Source organism: Plectrocnemia conspersa, unplaced genomic scaffold, assembly GCF_051122295.1.
Source record: "Plectrocnemia conspersa isolate PC_06_02 unplaced genomic scaffold, ASM5112229v1 ptg000003l, whole genome shotgun sequence".
Lineage (NCBI taxonomy): Eukaryota > Metazoa > Arthropoda > Insecta > Trichoptera > Polycentropodidae > Plectrocnemia > Plectrocnemia conspersa.
In genome coordinates, this window is record NW_028277167.1 from 15,932,879 (window position 1) to 15,952,500 (window position 19,622).

The window sequence follows — 19,622 nt, forward strand, 5'->3', positions numbered from 1 at the left end:
ATAATGACAAATACAATCACGTTTATATGTGGAACTGCGTTTAAATACGATTTTCATATTCCCGCACGGGCTCGACACCGCGTGTAATGGATATTTCTGAATTCCTACATCCGTGCAGGTGCGCGTGTGAAATGGTTAAGGGATATACCAGCATTGTGCAATATTGTTTCAAGTGCATTTTTGCTATTGATACCACGAATTTTTTCTTTGAGTGACACTAAATTGAGCATTTCATTTTTTGGTATAAATGTCTCGTTAACATAAAATATTTGCTGGGGAAGATAATTGGCATTCACACGCATGCTGTGGGCCATCCCTACTTCCTCTCTGAAATCATAATATCGATTTTTATCGTAAAGTGACATTTAAAATTTCGGTAACAAAAACGCCTATAAATATAAAGTATTTTTATAGCGATGTTCAATATTACCCCAATTGTAAAGAAATTTTATTACGAGTAACGTCATCGTTACATCGAACCAACGGAACGGCACTGTTAGGAAGCGAGCGGACAGCGGCGACGAGTCCGTCTGGTTGCGTTTTTCTTCGCAATCATGTCAGACTCGGAAGGTAGCGTCATGTCTGGGAGCGGGTCCGAGGGCGGACGCTCGAGGTCGCCCTCACGCTCCAGGTCTAGGTCCCGATCCGTAAGCAGGTCTCGTAGCGCTTCGCGCTCGCCTTCAAGAAGCAGATCCAGGCTAGCTATTTCACACTTTTATTACCTATTTACGTTTAAGGTCCTGTTCCGGGTCGACAGACCACCAGAGAACCTCTGAATATCGATTCTGTCCTGTTGTTTGGTGACATGGCACTGAAATTTTAAAAACCTCAACTTTCTGGAACCAGAGACACTTCCTAGAGTCTCAAAATTGAATATAAAATAAATCAATAAACTAATATTCGTTTTATTCATAAATATTAATATATTTTGCTACTAATTAGCTTTACCCATCAGATTTATAAATATTCAAATCCATTTTTCACCTTTACCGCTCAAAGATTCATAAATTTATACACGTGTTATATATATTGACCCGAGTTACTTAAAATGTGACTCATTATAATATGCAGTAAGTGAAAGTGTAAAAGTACATTTTAGTATCTAAATTTATATAGAGTTTGTGTAGCTTCACACTTGTCGGATGGATTCGGCCGGCGCCGTATAGTATGGGTGGTGTTGTATGGGCTAGTACTTACCATTTCAGACGTGCCGGATGAATCTATCTAGCGCCGGCCCGACTAGGTTGATTCTAGGTTGTCGCCGGTCGCGCTCACTACAACTGTGAGTGTGATGTATCGAATTATACTGAAACTCACACAAGAACCGGGCCGGCAGTCAGCCGTTGACAGTGATTGTGGTATCTTGTAATAAAATTATTAAATATATTCCACGTGTTTAGGCAATAGCGGAAGAAATAGATCTGCAAAGACTATTTTTATATTTCGTAATTTTATTTTATTGAACAAGTATTGATATTTATTTTTAGTTCAGCTCTGGTTTTCGTTCCGACAAAATAATGTTTTTTTTTAATTATTGGTCCAGTTCGAAGCCCTGAAAAAAATGGATTTTAATTATTTAAATTTACCGATTTATAATAACAAGAAAATTTTCATACATTTATTATTCTATCAATTTTATAGATCCCGATCTGCAGAATCTGATCGCAGCAATAACAGAGAAGATGAAGCAAAAGAAGCTTCTGCTGATGAACAAGTTGAAGTAAATATGTTTAAAATTATATGCTTAACCTTATACAAGTAATATGATTCATTTATAATAATTCTTTATTTACACAGGAAGAACAAGAACCCGAAGGAGAAGAATTGGATTCGGAATACGACGAAGAAGAAGATGAAGATAATGATCGTCCCAGAAAAAAGAAAAGGAATGATAGATTTGGCGGTTTTATTATTGACGAAGCTGAGGTACCTTATTTTTAATTTAAATTTGTATTAAATAATACCGATGTTTAATTGTATACTTTTTTAAAACAGGTGGATGATGAGGTCGACGAAGAAGACGAATGGGAAGAAGGCGCGCAAGAGATGGGTATCGTCGGAAACGAAATCGACGAACACGGTCCCACCGCTCGCGAAATTGAAGGAAGACGTAGAGGAACTTCTCTGTGGGACTCGCAGCGAGAAGACGAAATAGAAGAATATTTGAGGAACAAGTATGCTGACGAATCCGCCGCTGCACGTCACTTCGGAGACGGCGGAGAAGAAATGTCCGACGAAATCACTCAACAGACCCTCTTGCCCGGCATAAAAGATCCTAATTTATGGATGGTCAAATGCAAAATCGGCGAAGAAAAGGTCACTTGTTTATTATTGATGCGGAAGTGTATCGCATACCAATATTCCGAAGAGCCTCTCAAGATCAAATCCGCCATAGCACCCGAAGGCTTGAAAGGTTATATTTATATAGAATCTTTTAAACAGTCGTACGTCAAAGCTGCCATTACGAACGTCGGTAATTTACGTATGGGCATCTGGAAACAGGAAATGGTACCCATCAAAGAAATGACGGACGTTCTTAGAGTGGTTAAAGAACAGTCCGGTTTAAAATCTAAGCAATGGGTTCGTTTAAAACGAGGTTTATATAGAGACGATATAGCTCAAGTTGATTATGTCGATTTGGCTCAAAATCAAGTACATTTAAAGTTATTGCCTCGAATCGACTACACTCGATTGAGAGGAGCTCTAAGGACGGTACAGAGCGAATCCGATGCAGCAAAACGTAAAAAGAAACGGCGTCCCGCGGCTAAGCCTTTCGATCCGGAAGCAATTCGCTCTATCGGCGGAGAAGTCACGTCCGATGGTGATTTCCTTATATTTGAAGGAAACAGATATTCTAGAAAGGGATTCTTATATAAAAATTTCACCATGTCTGCCATATTATCTGAAGGAGTCAAACCTACGCTCACTGAATTGGAACGTTTTGAGGAACAACCCGAAGGAATCGATATCGAGTTGGCTGCGCCGTCTAAAGACGATCCGTCGAGCGCTCATTCATTTTCGATGGGAGACAATGTTGAAGTTTGCAGCGGAGATTTGGTGAATCTTCAAGGTCGGATTACTGCGATCGACGGTGCGATGATTACGGTGATACCGAAACACGACGATCTTAAAGAAGAGTTGAATTTTAGCCCTAACGAGTTAAAGAAGTATTTCAAACAAGGTGATCACGTTAAAGTATTGGCCGGAAGATACGAAGGAGACACGGGTCTCATTGTCAGAGTGGAGCCGCACAGAGCCGTTCTCGTATCAGATCTCACGATGCACGAATTGGAAGTCTTGACACGAGATTTACAACTGTGTTCCGATATGGCTACGGGTGTCGATTCTCTGGGTCAGTTCCAATGGGGTGACATGGTACAACTCGATCCTCAAACGGTCGGCGTCATAGTCCGATTGGAGAAGGAAAACTTTCACGTTTTAGGTATGCAAGGTAAAGTCATAGAGTGTAAACCTCAAGCTTTACAGAAGAAACGAGAGAATCGATTCACTCAATCGATCGATTCGGAACAGAATAACATTCAAAAGAAGGATATCGTCAAAGTCGTCGATGGACCTCATTCCGGTCGCGACGGTGAAATAAAACATTTATACAGAAATTTCGCTTTTCTTCAATCGAGAACGTATTTGGACAATGGAGGTATTTTCGTTTGTAAAACGAGACATTTACAATTAGCAGGCGGTAATCGTTCTTCGTCGAATAATAATTCAAACAGTTTGGGCTTCATGTCTCCTCGTATTCAGTCTCCGATGCATCCGTCTGGACGGGGCGAAGGCGGCAGAGGGCGAGGTAGAGGCGGTTTTAGAGGAGGTATGTCACGAGACAGGGAATTGATAGGTAACACTATCATAATAACGAGCGGTCCTTATAAAGGAAACGTCGGTATCGTGAGAGACGTCACGGAAGCCACTGTGAGAGTCGAATTACATACGCACTGCCAAACTATATCCGTAAACCGAGATCACATCGTTCAAGACGGAGCTCCGTCGAAAGATGGTGGATTTTCATCTTACAATCGTACTCCGGGACGTACGCCCACATTCGGATCGACCACGCCTCATTACAGAGACGGAAACAAGACGCCGATGCATGGATCTCAAACGCCCTCGTACGAAGTCGGTTCTAGAACACCTCATTACGGCTCGGCCACGCCTTCGCACGACGGAAGCAGAACGCCCAATCAGGGAGATTGGGATCCAAATATTACAAACACGCCGGCTCGTAGCACCGATCACGATTCGTATAACCTGGACGATACTTCAGCGAGCCCCGGTTACAATCCGAGCACTTCGGCTTATCAAGCCGGAGGTCCTTATACTCCTCAAACCCCAGGAACGATGTACGGATCGGATCTTTCGTACAGTCCTTATCAGCAGAGCCCTAGTCCTTCGGGTTATCCGTCGGGATATCTCGGCACTCCGAGTCCAGTCAGTTATTCTCCGGGAGGTGCACCACGATCGCCATATAATCCGTCCACTCCTAGCGCAGGCTTAGAAGCTTTGCCATTAGGAGAATGGCAAACTACGGGTATAGAAGTGCGAGTTAAGGACTCTCATTCAGGATTGGGCGGCCATATAGGTGAAATCAAAAGCATATCGGGCGGAATGTGCATGATTTCCTTGCCTAAAGAAGGACGAATCGTTAACATTGTCGCCGATAATTTAGAACCGGTCATTCCGCAAAAGGGAAACACTGTTAAAGTCATCATGGGAGATTATCGGGAATCGGTCGGGCAGCTCATGTCTATCGATACGCAAGATGGCGTAGTCAAATTCAACAACGGCGAAGTCACTATGTTGCATTTACGTTACTTATGCAAGATGAAAGATAATCATAGTAATTAAAATATATCGCATGAAACGTTTCACCTCAATGTAACATAATGTTTGTCCTTTGTATTTTAAGGTCAGTGAAATAATAAAAATGTTTTTTGTATTAATACAAATTTTATTTGTAACATTCATTCTCACATACTGAGCGCAAAATTTATATCATTATAAAATACAAAACATCTCATTTCAATAATATTTTATGTATATATATATATATCATGTAATAATAAAAACAAGCTATGTGCGCTATTAAAAAAATTATAAAATATATCAATCACAAACAATAAATAATAAATTTAAATTGATTATTGCCATTTATTATGAAAGAGCAGTGCTTCGTAATGTACAGTGAACTAGATACAACACCTCAACCGTTGTTTTTTTATCGACTAAATAAAAATTTATAATAATAAATCGTAGCGACTAAAATTTAAGAACTTAAATCTAAAAACTCACGAACGGTAGAATGCGTTATCTAAATCAGTCTTACTGCTACGAATGAAATAAAAAAAATGATTTTATTTTCATTATTATAAACAAATATTTACATACAAATTTCCTATAAATTTATTTATATAATTCTCATATTCGTACATATACATGGAAATCATTTTTTATATTAAATAAAAAATAACAAATAGGAAACGTACGAGATTGACACGATAATAATAAAATTCACATAATATATTAAAATAATTATATTCAGTGCTCGATTTGTGTAGCTAAAATATTGTCGTACGTATATTTTCTCGTTTGCTACTTATGAAATAATTAAGAACGGAAAAAGGCTTTCAAATAAAACTTTGAATACAAAACTAATCTATATAACATAGGAATACGGACACGTTAAATTAGCAGCACCATCGTGTGTAACAACAGTTCCTCCCCTTGATTTATCTACTAAATGCAATAATTTCAACATGAAGGGACAGCGTATCTCTTTACTTTCACCATCGCAATATCGATTGCGCAACAAAGCGAACGAATTCGCACACAAAGGCTGACAAAATATACACGAGTCGATTACACAATCACATAAATTTGAAGGTATAAATAAAAACGTCCTAAAATATTCATTCATGGAAATACTGGATTAAAATTTATAAAGCATCCCTCGCACCCGGTTAGCGGTTGCTGAAAGCCTACTTTCAAGAGGCGTACATCCTGTTGATGTCACCTTGATACCTCTCCTGGATATCTTTGCGCTTCAGTTTGAAAGCGGCCGTCACGAGACCCATATCAGGCGACCACACTTCGGTCACTAGTTTTACAGCCGTCGGCACTTCGAATTTTTCCAATTTACCTTTATAAATAAATAAAATTTATCAATAATACAATTTAACGGAATAAATTATTATAAATCTGTACGAATTCTTACATTTCTTAGCGTGTTCCGCCAGTTCTTTGACGACGGCTTGTTCCATCGCAGTACTCTCGCACAGTTGTTCAAATTTGAGTGCGGAGAGTCCGATTTTGCTTGCCAATTCTTCCAAATGAGGTTGATTGGGAACGACGAGCGCTACCGTGTACGTCTTCGTCGAGTCTCCGTATACGCAAATGTTTTCCACAACTGGACATGTTTTCAATTCAGTTTCCACTTTTCCTAAGCTTACATATTCACCCGCTTGTAATTTAACTAGATCCTTCTTACGATCTAAAATAGAACAAAAATAACGTTATTAAAAATTAAACAAAACAGCAGATCACATCGGCAAAAAAAACTTTTTATAAAGAACAATACTAGTCAACAGATAAATCTAACTTGCTCTACATTTCTGCATGTATAAAAGAGAAGCCATAAAATTACACATGATATATGATAAGCAATACAAGGAGTAAAGCAGTTTTTATTTACCTATAATTTTAATGCATCCGTCGGTGTGAACTTCTCCAATATCTCCAGTCTTAAACCATCTTTTACCATCTTCTTCGATGAAATCAGCACACCTGCTTCCATCCAATTTATAGTAACCCTCAGATACAATTGATCCTAAAACGAGCATTTTGTTAGTCGGCACATTACTATCTAATATATATAATCAAATTTAAATGAATCTTACCTCCGATAATGATTTCTCCTTGAGGGAACGGCTTGTTTGTCACCCTGTAGTGGCCTTCTTCCCAATTGACGAGCTTGATTTCGGAAGTGGAGCTGGGCGGGCCGACTCTGCCGGTAGATCTATCGTTGATGTCCATTACTGTAGCTGACGATGTGGTTTCAGTCAATCCGTATCCAGAGATAACATTGCAGCACAAGCAGATTTTGACTTGAGTGTGGGTGTCGGGGGCCAGAGGTGCTCCGCCGGCGACCATGATGCGCAGCTGTCCTCCTAAGATCTTCGATACTTTCTTGAACACGATTCTATCCAGCAGAGGGGTGTCATATCCGCGTTTCATCCACTTCTCTTTGTAGACGTAAGCCCATTTGAAGAAGGCGTATTGGAAAGCTCCTCCCTTTGACACTTTATCGGTGATTCCCTTCGATATCCTGTCCATGATGAGCTGTAAATAATTATTATCATCATACTGTTCATCTTCGAAAAAATTATCATATCATTATACATACCGGAACTGTGGTAATGCACGTGGGTTTGAGGATTGTGGCGTCTCCTTTTGTACCGCGCTTGATCTTGCTGGAGCTATCGATCATTGTCAACGGTGTTGAATAGCCTATCGGTACGCCAGCGAGCAAGCACATGCTTTCAGCCAAAAGTTCGAATACGTGAGCCAACGGTAAGAATCCCATCAGAATATCGGAGGGAAGAATTGGAAGTGCATCGCCGAAGGCGCGAAGAGTGCTGATCAAATTGTAGTGAGATAGAATTACTCCTTTCGGAATGCCGGTAGATCCTGAGGTGTACATGATGATGGCTGTGTCTTTCGGACTGGGCGGTACGGCGGCTAAGTATAAAAATAAACATTTAATACCACATTGCCTAAATAATATCATAAATGATGAATAAAACGAAACTCACCAATTGTAGATTTTGATCCCATCTCGATGACTTTGTTGTAGGCGATGATTTTAACTCCATCTCGGTATCCGTCAGTTTCTGTGGTCTTGATCTGGTCTTCCATGTAAATCAGAGTATGGACTTTAGGAGTTTTGGCAAGAATGTTCTTAAATTTCGGCAATAGATCGTGAGATGTGATGATTGTTGTCACTTCTGTCTCGTTAACGCCATGAGCGATAGCTTCGTCGCCCAAAGTTGCATAAATCGTCACAACTGAAAGATAATCGAGTGATTAAATAATTTAATAGACACTAAAAACGAATAAAATCCAAATAAATTTAAATTTTACAAACCTGGAATGCTCTGTTTGAAACATCCATGAGCAACAATCATCCATTCGGCCCTAGTTTCAGCAAAAATAACGATGTTTTCCTTAGGCTTGTGTCCGAGCTCGCGAAGACCGTTGCCAAAATGTTTTGCCAATCGTTCAACATCAACAAAACTCTTCCAAATATAGTCGCCCATGTTGTACTGAAAACAAATTTAAAAAATAAGTACTATGTAATTACATAATTTATTAGGTGTATTTTTTTATGCCAGTTGTAGCACAATCATTTTAATCAATTAAAAAGACAGTGAAAAAAGAAGCAATTAGTTATTATTATGCTGCTAAGTAATTTTGAAACACAAACATTTTATGGCAAAAATCTTTCTTGCTTTTAGCGACTTAAATTACAAAATAAATAAATCAAGTCTCGAAAGACGAATGCTTCTCCCGCAACGTCATGAGTGGAGCATTTAAAGCACCTATATATGCTTGAAAAGTATACAATAGCATTTAAAAATATTCAATCATACCTTTTTGAATATCCTTCCATTCGGTTGCATTTCATCCTCCTCGTTTAGTATCTGACGTGTTCCGAGACATCTGCGCTCGCCGTGCGCCTTTAAGATGGTCTTTAACATTTTCTCCATAGTGTCTACCTTTTCTCGTTCCAACCAAACGGTAGAGCTGCTCGGTGGAGCGTTTCCTTTGATCAGAATAGATTGATCGTCCAATTTCGTGACGGTGGCCTGAATCAAATTAAAACATTATTTAAGCACACCGATAATGCAACCAGTTTATTATATATTATGTATATAAAAGCTAACCTTGACTCTTCTTGACAATGCGCGTTTCTGCCATGGTCGCTGCAGCATCAAATGCACCGGGAACGAGAGAATATCGTACACAAATACGATAACCCTGATGGCGCCGATTGCTGTCGACACCAATAGGCTCTCCGGACTGAAACGATAAAAAGCAATCGATTAGATTTAGAAGTCGACATGTGTTCAATAAAATTATCCACCGCCGACACTCACAAGCTGGAGGTCCGCATCTTGGACAGAGTCACAAGCACCACTAACTCGTAAGCAAACTTAACATTGCCTTTTGTGCCAAAAAATAGCTTATCGCAAATTTATCACTATCATAATGTTACAATCTATTATGCCATATACATATATATAATATATAATACATATACCTTCACATTTTTAAATAAAAAATAAATAAAATACAAACGCGTCTTCTCTTTGAGATCTTCAATTAGTTTTAATATAAGTGACACTTGGAATCAATATCGTGGCACATTTGGGTCACGTAGTGATGATCATATTTTAAATAAATAAATAAAAAGTGGCGGTAACTTACATTTAAGTAAAATCATGAAATTTTAAAATCATTTTTATGTAAATGTGTATATATCTGAGAATAAAACTAGTTTTATTTAGACAAAATCAAGCAGTGCCATAATGGAAACTACCAAACTCCATCGAGTAACGGGTGTCACGTGACCAATTATTGATTGCTTGATTTTATTTGTTTCAGTTCGATAAAACATTTGAATGATAAACGATTATTCAAATAAATTACATTTATATATGTACATATATAAATATGTAAAGAAACCATAAAAAAGGTTATAATATAACCGGTACCTAGGACACCTCGCACACCATTTATCTATGCCCTCCCTTGAAGCACCAGAATCTTCTGAAGGGCGAGAAGCACCGGCAATTATTCAGTCAGTGGGTCGAGGTCGCGAACTGGTGACGAGAAACGACCCCGTTTCGTAACCTCCCTAATGAGATGCAAAGTTCAAGTGGTCCAAAGTCTCGACGAATGGATTCCGAATTAGACCGCTTTTTCGAAATATAATTTAAGGAAAAAGACTTTGTAGTGTCGATTAGCGAGTACACGTTAACATGAAAAAGAGATCTAAAGTACAAACGTTCAAAAACACGCTTTATCTGTCAGACGGATGTGATAGGCGATTTGCGCAAAGGTCGCACGATTTTGCGGAAAAAAATGTATATATAACTCAATCGCGATTTTCGTACGAAAAAACGCATACACCAGCTGACAAGTCCGCGAGCGGCCTTGGACCTCGCATTTTATTATACCTCCTGAGAGGTCTCGGATGTACGTCGGGTCGAAAACCGGTATGAGAAAATGATCGCGTCTGGTTCACACGTCGCAATTTCTGGGGAAATTGATGATCCCCCACTTTAGGGAAGCATGACGCTTAAAAACAAAACAACTTGACGCGAAAAAGCTCGCTAAAAACGCATTGATGTCGCCGACTACCATTCGAGCAGCTCAAACAGAATAAAATAGGTCGTGAGAAATCGATTGGAAGGCATGGTTAATACAATTTATGTAAGTTTAGTCTAATGCGCGTCATTTTTTATTTAACTTAAAAATCGATGAAAACGATGCATTATTAAAATTTCGCAATTGTAGTACATATTAATACATCATAAATTTGAATGTGGGCCACAAAGTATATTTTCAGACTCAGAAGCGACTCAATAACAAACAAATCTATTAGCTAGTTACGAAAACGAATCGTCAAGAACCATAAAAAATATGACAAGAGCTTGCTAAAAGCTTTTAAAACTAATTGATTTATTTGTGAGTTTCTAATATTTTAACGATTTTTTTATCATCGGCGTTGAATTACTGTACCCGAATGGACTTCAAACGGTTTTAAAAAAACATTTAAACGAAGCTGAATAATATCGGTAACAAATACAAAAACAAGTGGTCGGTGCATAATGCTATGGAATGGGACGACAGGTAGCTGAATCCGAGATTATACATTTCACGAATTACACCGTTGCTGTTGCCTGTTTTCGAACCGCCGCGCCGATACGTAAAATACAGTTTATTAATTTTCAACAGCACATGGCTGTATTGGTTTGTTGTTCCCAAGATTAATATCTCATCGTTTTATTTCATCTCATATACATATTTTAATTAATATAATCATTGCCTTGCTCTAAGTGTTTTTTTTTTTTATATAATTTATTTCTAAAATTACTACTGTTTTTATTTATTCCAATTCAGCCCTATTATCCGTGATTACGTGAATACTATTGAGAAAAAAATAATAGTTGTATGTTTTCGCCTCCAAAGCACAGCAAGGTACACACAACCATTTTTAGCAACGGTTCAAGACGACCGATCGTTCACATCATTACGGATAGTGTGATTTTTTGCGGTACCCCATTAGAGGAAATTTGGTTTTATTACGTCATTGGGCGACAAAGTTATGAAATAATCCCGTTTCCGCGATATTATGAATCGTCCGTCGAGCACTGATGAGCATTTCCATGAAAATTAGCCGATTCTCCGCTAAGTTCGGAAGATTTTTCAGACTTAGGAACCTCAAATACAGTATGAAAAAAATAAATATTTATTTTTTCATACTGTATTTGTTAAAATAACCTCAAAGCGCAAATGTTTGAGATATTTTATTTTCGTTAAATAAAGTTCCAAAATATTTTTAACGTCTTTAAAACCCTTTCTATGCTACAGATAAATACAAAAAAATAATTATTTTACAGACGTTATCTTTTTGCCCGATATTCATATATCGAGAAATCTAATTGTTTTTAAAACATATGAACATATATTTGGGGTAAAAGTTAAAAAAATAAGTGATAATGGTGTACATTCTTAGAGAAATAGTCTCTTTATCCTCACATATCAATCTGTCGACTATTTAAAATTGTCTATTTTTAGAAAAAATATTTTTAATAATATAAAGTCACTATTGAAAATTCATATAATTATAAGTTGAAACAATTAAAAATACACAAAAAAAAATAATAGAAACGCAACGGTCACAACAAAAGAAAGATTAAAACTAACTTATTCAATGACGTCAAGTGATAAAAAAATTCGGAAGTTACTCGCAATCCGGGAGTTTTTCACATGTTTTTTCGCAACACTGATGCGCGTAGTTTGTATGGGAGAGCAGCAATAAAAACCAACATATTATATAAAACCCAAATGTTATATTTTTTTTTATATTTTAACCAGAGATGGCATTATATTTCCTTCAATTATTTCTTCAATATGATCTCCCTAAATCTCATAAAACAGTTGACGTCAGTAGACGTCCCATAACAGTGGTGGAACATCATAAAAAGTCGTGCGAATGTGCTTTTTTATTACGTTTTTGACTGTTATAGACGGATATGGTCGTGGACACCTGTATTAACAGGCAACATAATGAGTAGAAATTTGTTCGTATGATTGGGTATTAACCTTTACAATGCCATAATTTTAGTTATTACTAATTAAAATACAGTTGAGAATTGCCGATGGATGAGTATTAAAATCGTTTAAAACGCCTTACTACAGAATTACGCTAAAATCAGAAGGAATTTTTTTTTTTAAAATGACACTTAATCACAAAAACACATCAGTTTTTAAGGGTTCTATTTAACAGGATATTATTTTGAGAGACATGTGCATTTAAATAAATACTTTGTTCCGTAAAACGAATTGTTTATGCATTAACCTAAGGTAAATCTTCGGATTTTTTATTTGGAAGAATTACTAAAACGATCTTGTCCCATTGAAGCTCGCAAATATGTCAAAATAAGCTTCAACTTTTTGAATGATCGTTCACGACTTGCAATCGATTCTGCAACAGTTTAAATGATATGCAGGCAAATGGGAAGATTTGTAAATATATCATCTGAATATGACACAATACAAGTAAGAAGATCCAAATGAGCTTTTGGTAACACTTCATTACGAATAGTAAGCAGCATTTTATTTCTGGGGAAAAATTCTTTCCATCGACGTCCGTGTCTTTAAAATTCGTAAAATTTATGCAATTTTGACGCAGTTTATTTTCATCAATTTTAGAAAGAAGAGTTTCTATGTCCAGCAGAAGTCCAAACTTTTTATTTAGGTCTTTTAGTCTTAAAAACTGTTATTTCTCGTTGCAATCGGTCAAGTATGTTTTTCGTAACACGTATGATTTTATTCTCTACTGAAAGATCTGCATCAATTAAAACTATTCCTGGCATCACACACAAATTAACTAAGCCCTAATGGTCAAGTCCTAAATACAAACTAAACAAACTCAACTCTCAGGGGAAAATAAGCGGTAGAAGTACAGATAGACATCGCATCTCACATATTGCTCCATATTTTGTCTGCACTTGGATATTACATTATGTTTTATAAATATGATAGCTATCCTTATCGGTATATGAGAGCATTGGTCAAATTATATTCAAACCAAATTTTGGTCAATAAAAATTCACGTCAAAAGCAATAAAATCGGGTCGGCGACGGCACGATTTTATTGCTTTTGACGTGGATTTTTGACTTCTGAGAAGGGATAACTATTTTTGCGCTCTCCTATTGATCAAAATTTGGTTTAGATATGCTTCATTTGATTCTCACTTATTGTAAGTCATAATATTGTTATAAAAAGTATTAATATAAACGCTACATAAACGAGCGTTTCTACTGCGACGGTACGATTTTATGGTTTTTGACGTAAATTCTAAACAAGGACCCCTTAAATGTGTCCAAAAATATGCACGTCATTTAATGAAATTCTACGAATCTTAATGAAATCGAAATACTAAATTTTTTAAATTGTACTGTAAGTGGTAAAGCTTTTTTAATTCTTCCCAGCGAATAGTAGAACGATAAAGAACGTGTTTATGCTTTCAACTCTTCTAAAAAAAATGTCCATTACTAGATCTTGCGTGGGTAAGTGTTTTAGCCAAATTTAAATGATGGTTGTCACAGTTTACAAATAATGCCATGTGATTCCTGGCAAAATCAAATATATTGTTTGATTATGGTTTATTACCAACTTTTGGCGCGCCCCTCAATATTGCGCCCAGGAGCATATGTCCCCTTCTGCCCCTCTCCCTTTCCTGGTTTCATGGAACATTTTTGCTCATTTATTTTTTTTTATTTCTAAACCTAAATATATATTTAGACATTCAGTGTTTTTATTTAAGATTAATATAATATACCGAGTAGAATAACTGTTATATACCACCACTGAAGAAATGCTGATAAATGGAACATGACACACCGAAATACTAAATTAAACGTGGTTCACAATTATTGTGAATAACGAATATTACGGTATCAAATACATATCGAAAGAGTTACATCATTATCTGAAGAAGTGTGATAGCAAAAGGTCCTACACACCTGTTCTATAGGAACGTACATTATCAACGATAGGTCAATCAAAACAAAAATTCCAACGACCAAATCAGAAACGTCGAGAAAGTTGCCTCGGGTAACGTATGTCTAACATTTTCATTCGAACTACCGTTGCATAATAACGCTTTGCGAATATGAACTTAGAATAACGTCAATGAACGATCAATACATACAACAAAGCGCAGTTGTTCAATAGATTAAAAGACGCTGACTAATCATAACGAGCGATAACATTGACCCAAAAGCAACCTCATAATAATTATTATCAGTTCCTTAGAAAATTAGCAACGGATGCATAAATGAGACCACACGCGGTTTCATTCATAATAAAACACGTTGACACAACTTCATAATGATAAATGAACACGTTTATCAAAAATAAAACGTTTCAAAGTTTAGAACGATGATTAGGTGACACACCAAGTTCTTTCAAACATCAGCTAACAGGGTAAATTGTCATTTTATTTTAAAACTGTGAAAGATCGACCACCGTACATGTACGGCGATACCGCTCAACCGGTTAAATATTATTCTAAATTTTTTTTCTTTAGTTCTTTCAATGAGTTCATCAGTGATGACGGATGGCCATCTCTAGCTTATTCGAGCTTTACACGAAAACAAGTCAATGATGAATTTCAGAAGCAGGTTCTCCTTTCTCACAGAATAAACACTGCCATTTTAGATAAATATTTAATAACATTGCAGCTACTCCAGTGCATACGCATATCAGTCGATGCAGATAAATGCAACGTTTTCGTTATAAAAATGAGCATACGTTGTGCATATCGCGAGCACACATCTATATCGATTGACCCGAATAAGGGGGGGCACAAACACGGGTAGGTGCACATGCACTTGCATAAATGAACTGTCTCAATATAGATTTTTAACAATAATTGCAGTATTACGATAATATACAATTAGCCAAATTAGATAGCGATCGATCGCATGATTTCGGATTACATTTTTGCACGGCAACTCGTTACAGTTAATCTTCTGTTACGCAAGCGCCTTTTTAATCTTTATTGTATTCTATAAATTATAAATAATTTACCGGATAATATACTACTAATCTCGGATCAAATTAATCCGTTTAAACTAGATACGATACATGAATAATTTAAATGCATTTATATCATGCAATATTTAATGAGATGAGCGTAACTTTATGTTCATAAAAGTATATATACTCAGAAGGTCAACGAATGAATACATAAATATATTATTATATAGCGATAGTTATAAATACACTCGTTTATTTATATATAAAATTGCAAAAATATTACATCAATTCGTGTAAATAAAATGATAAGGCATAAATTTAAGCGTGCCGCTGATTAGCAGCTGAAATATAGTAGGATCTGAAGATAAGATTTTATTATATTCGAATTTAAACCCTTTTTGACTGTCCATAAAAAAATATTTTATTGAATTATTTATTAATTGACAACGAAGATTGTCGTCGTTTGCATTCAGAGTGAAGCACACATATTACAAATATTAATAAAAAATTTTGAATAAAATGATTTCATTTATCTCTCAAAAAGATAAAAAAAAAAAACGATCGAATCAATCTAAACCAAGTTACGCTTTAGGACCCTGCTCAAAATTAATGCTCACCCTGTCTTTAGACAAATATATATATTATAGACAACAATTTTAAATAAATTTTATTATAGCATCAACAGTTTACGAGACATATGCTTTTTGGACTATTAATATTTTTCGGAACCAGCATTGTTGGCACTTTACGTCCACTTCACCAACAGCTATGTATCGTTGCGTGGTAGCCAAACTGTGGTATTAATAATATCTTTGAAGTCGTGTTATTCTTTTCACAACTTTCATCTGCCGATGACACGCGGCCTGAAAAACGCCAGGGTCAACGCGACGCTTCTAAGATACGCTAAAAAGTTTAAAGGAAAAAGATCGTGTTTACACTTTTTATTAGTAAACACATACGATCTCCTACGTGCGAACGAATAGTTGAGAGTCACGTTCGGGCGAACTATGATCCAACTAAATTGCTCAACGAATAATACCTGATTTTTGTATTTAATTATATAATTTGCAAAGTAACAAACCGGTTGATGGATTGTTACTTCGCAAATTATGTTGTTGAATTCGCGAATGGTGTTTATTGCAGTAAGCATACAAAACAAACAAGATTTCTCAATGCCAAGTTTAAACGATGAAAACATCAAAAATTTTACAAATCGATCCCTCCATTAGTATCACCAAAACCTGCGTGTAATTGACTAGCATACGTAGCATTCGAATCTGAATAGATACGTGTACGCTAACTCACGCCCAATACCGGATATTATGTTCGAAGTTAATCTATTGTCTGTCGAATTGTAGTTTATACATATGTATATTAAAAGATATTTCATGTTGGGTTTAAGTAACGAAAGTAAAATAAATTGTATCATTAAAACTAAATTTGGCAGGACCATAAAGAGGAAATTAATTATTGAAATATTTTTAACTTATGTTCTCCTTTAATTTCAAATTAAGATAATTGCAGATTTCATGCAATTAATTATTTTTATAGATCTCAAAGGCCACTACAGCAATAACAAAATATATTTTACTAAAAAAAAAGTATGCCGTACAACCAGGACTATGAAGTCGGAGTCGTAAAAAATCGAGTATGTTGAAGAACGTTTATTTATCCGCTTAAAATAATCAAATCTGATATAAGAGCTTCCATCAAAGCTGACTAATTAGAAGATAAAATTCAGTTTAAATTACGAATGGAAAAGATTTAATCAACCTCGCAAAATAAAGCCAATGAAATAAACTTTTTCCATTGTGAGTATAATTTTTAAATTTGTTGTTTTTATTTATTTTACTTAACGTATATTAGGAATATTTTTTTTTAATTTATTTTTTATACTAACTTTTTTACATACATATATCATTATAATAGGTCAATAAAGATGAATTAGGTAGACGAGGTCTTTTTTGTTTAACCTTTCCTTCTCTGTGATGTGTAACTATACTCTGTTTCTTTTAACAGAGTCATTTTGAAGTCTATCCATTTCGTCATTATTCGTAAGTGAAAAAGAGATAAAAATATGACGAAGGAACAAAATTGAATACTGACAGGACAAAGTTTGCCCCCCTTTACCCCGAAAAATCTGAAATGATGTGCTTGCTACTAAAGCAAAAATTCACCGCTTTTCTTTCAAAGAATATACTAAAGAAAAGCAGTTTCGTATCTATCCCGAAAATATTTTTAAAAATATATCTTTAGGGAGCGTAACCCTAGGGGTGGTTGACCTCGCGGCCAATGAGACTCCTGGTCGAATCCTATTAGACTGTTTATTATTTTATATTTACAAGTTTGTTAATGGACGAATACGGCGTGACGCTTCTCGTGATGTCGGAGTTCGTGCAGTTGATGATGCTCAGGATGGCTCAAGCTGCATGCAACAGGTGTCAGGAGTGTCTGGTGGGGGCGCGTAGCTGGTTCCTCAGGAAGGCTGCTGGTTGTCGTTTGCCGCTGACTCCACTCTCTGGCGTCTGGTCTGTCTCGTGCCTCAGCGTCTCGCTTGATTGCCTCGGGCTCTCTGCCAAGGTCTTGTGTCCACTGCGGATCAACTCGGATCAACTGCCGTCTCCTCGTCGGAGTCAGGGCTTATATTCTTTTAGGGGATGCACCCTTGCTGGCCAATCACGCTTGTGCATCGATCTCCTAGCCAATCGCTGGAGTCGCTTCGTAGAATTCGAGAAATCGGATGTTGCATATTTGGAAGCGAGTTGTTGCTTGCTCCGACTTTCGAATTCTACGGAAAGGGTTTGCTGTTGTGATGATTAATTGCATCCGCACCGTTTAGTCACAAAAGGGATTCTCTTAACGACCCGTGTTGTGTGGTCAAAAGAAATCCCTCTTGTGCCATGATGTTTGTCTCATTGTTAATGGTGAACATTCTTGGTTACGGGCATTAACAATGAGACAATTGCCATTTTTTGTGCGTTACTATTCGTGGTCGACAGTCGCCACATATCGTTTCAGGAAAATTATATAACAATACATTTTCATCGGTAGATACATATATATTTTTACCAGTGAAAATATTATTTATCTGGCAGGTGCTAGTAAAATCATGTGATTTCATTTTTCCATACGTAATGATTGATACATACATTTACATACTAATCATTATTTATTTACATGCGATGTATAAATGTCACAGTAAATGTGTATTTTTCAGTGAAGTTATATCTTCAATAGTAAAGTCTAAATACATTTTCACCAGTAGATACATATTTCTACTAGTGAAAATATTATTAACTGATTAAATTATACGCTGCTATAAAATGTATATGGAACTCAATATGACTCATTTGCTGTTCAAACCCAAACCTAACATAAATTCTAAAACTAATTATAGTCCAAAATACAAACTAAGCCAACTCATCTCTCAGAGGAAAATATGCGGAAGAACAAGTACAGACAGTCGCATATTGCTCTATAGTTTCTCTGCACATACATTTTAAAAATAGTATAGCTTTCCTTACGGATATTACTACGGATTAAGAGTGTAGGTAGTATACAAACATAATTTTGGTCAATAGAAGGGCGCAAAAACAATTATCACTTCTCAGAAATCAAAAATTGACGTCAAAAGCAATAAAATCGTGCCGATGCTTTTTTTATTTTCAACAATTAAATTTTAATTATTATTACATGTTGACCATAACTATAAGTAATTAATGCGATATTTATGAATATTACGATTTGAAATAGCTTATTTACATGTGTATATACTACACAGCACAGTAACACGCGGATTTATTTGGCACAGTAAGGGAAAGGTTAATGTTTTTTTTAAAACAGTTTTATTTTTTCATAATTTGAAAATCGTTGACATTATTTTTATTGCTATCAATGCTGGTAAAATTGTAAACGACTCCACAGCCCTTACAATAAAATAACGGCCTTATACATCTAATTTTCCTTTATTTTCATACATTTATTTGACACAAAAATAAACGATTATTTTACCGAAAAGTTTATTAATTTCAACTCAAAATAGTAAAGGATCGTAAATATAACAAGTAACAACAGATTTCCTATAGTGGTTACCACCTTATCTTCATGCACAAACATGTGTACAGATCAAGATTGCATTTACGATAAGTATTTTACGACCTATAAAATTTTCAGGTTGGTTCCAAAGTAATTTTCCATGAAATAGATTTGTTTTTATTGTTGAATAACAAGTTTTTTTCTACGCCTTAATTAAAACCAAACGGCATAAAAAAAC

General features: G+C 36.0%; 2 protein-coding genes across 4 annotated transcripts in view; one reads left to right on the top strand and one right to left on the bottom strand.

The window, feature by feature from the left end:
* Positions 1-492: 492 nt before the first annotated feature.
* On the top strand, positions 493-4,958 carry Spt5 (Transcription elongation factor subunit Spt5). Its single transcript, XM_088183309.1, has 4 exons — positions 493-697; positions 1,642-1,720; positions 1,798-1,926; positions 1,996-4,958. The coding sequence occupies exons 1-4, from the start codon at positions 555-557 to the stop codon at positions 4,861-4,863; spliced, it is 3,219 nt and encodes a 1,072-aa protein (XP_088039435.1). The 5' UTR covers positions 493-554; the 3' UTR covers positions 4,864-4,958.
* Positions 4,946-19,622, bottom strand: part of Acsl (Acyl-CoA synthetase long-chain) — a 27,594-nt gene continuing 12,917 nt past the window's right edge. For 2 of the 3 annotated variants that reach the window (XM_088183310.1, XM_088183311.1), the window contains exons 3-11: positions 8,958-9,093; positions 8,664-8,879; positions 8,159-8,336; positions 7,827-8,078; positions 7,418-7,752; positions 6,912-7,353; positions 6,707-6,841; positions 6,230-6,505; positions 4,946-6,154 (exon numbers count right to left, since the gene is read on the bottom strand). In XM_088183310.1, coding sequence (XP_088039436.1) covers positions 6,000-6,154; positions 6,230-6,505; positions 6,707-6,841; positions 6,912-7,353; positions 7,418-7,752; positions 7,827-8,078; positions 8,159-8,336; positions 8,664-8,879; positions 8,958-9,093 — 2,125 coding nt within the window. In that variant the 3' untranslated portion in view covers positions 4,946-5,999. Of the gene's footprint in view, positions 6,155-6,229; positions 6,506-6,706; positions 6,842-6,911; positions 7,354-7,417; positions 7,753-7,826; positions 8,079-8,158; positions 8,337-8,663; positions 8,880-8,957; positions 9,094-9,170; positions 9,276-19,622 lie in introns of those variants that run through there. The other variant, XM_088183312.1, reaches the window with a different exon arrangement.

Excerpts from the sequence above, each read along its gene's own strand:
- Spt5 (XM_088183309.1), top strand. The coding sequence starts at position 555 with ATGTCAGACTCGGAAGGTAGCGTCATGTCTGGGAGCGGGTCCGAGGGC. Across the intron at positions 1,721-1,797 it reads CTGCTGATGAACAAGTTGAA|GAAGAACAAGAACCCGAAGG; the intron begins GTAAATATGTTT and ends TTATTTACACAG. Across the intron at positions 1,927-1,995 it reads TTATTATTGACGAAGCTGAG|GTGGATGATGAGGTCGACGA; the intron begins GTACCTTATTTT and ends TTTTTAAAACAG.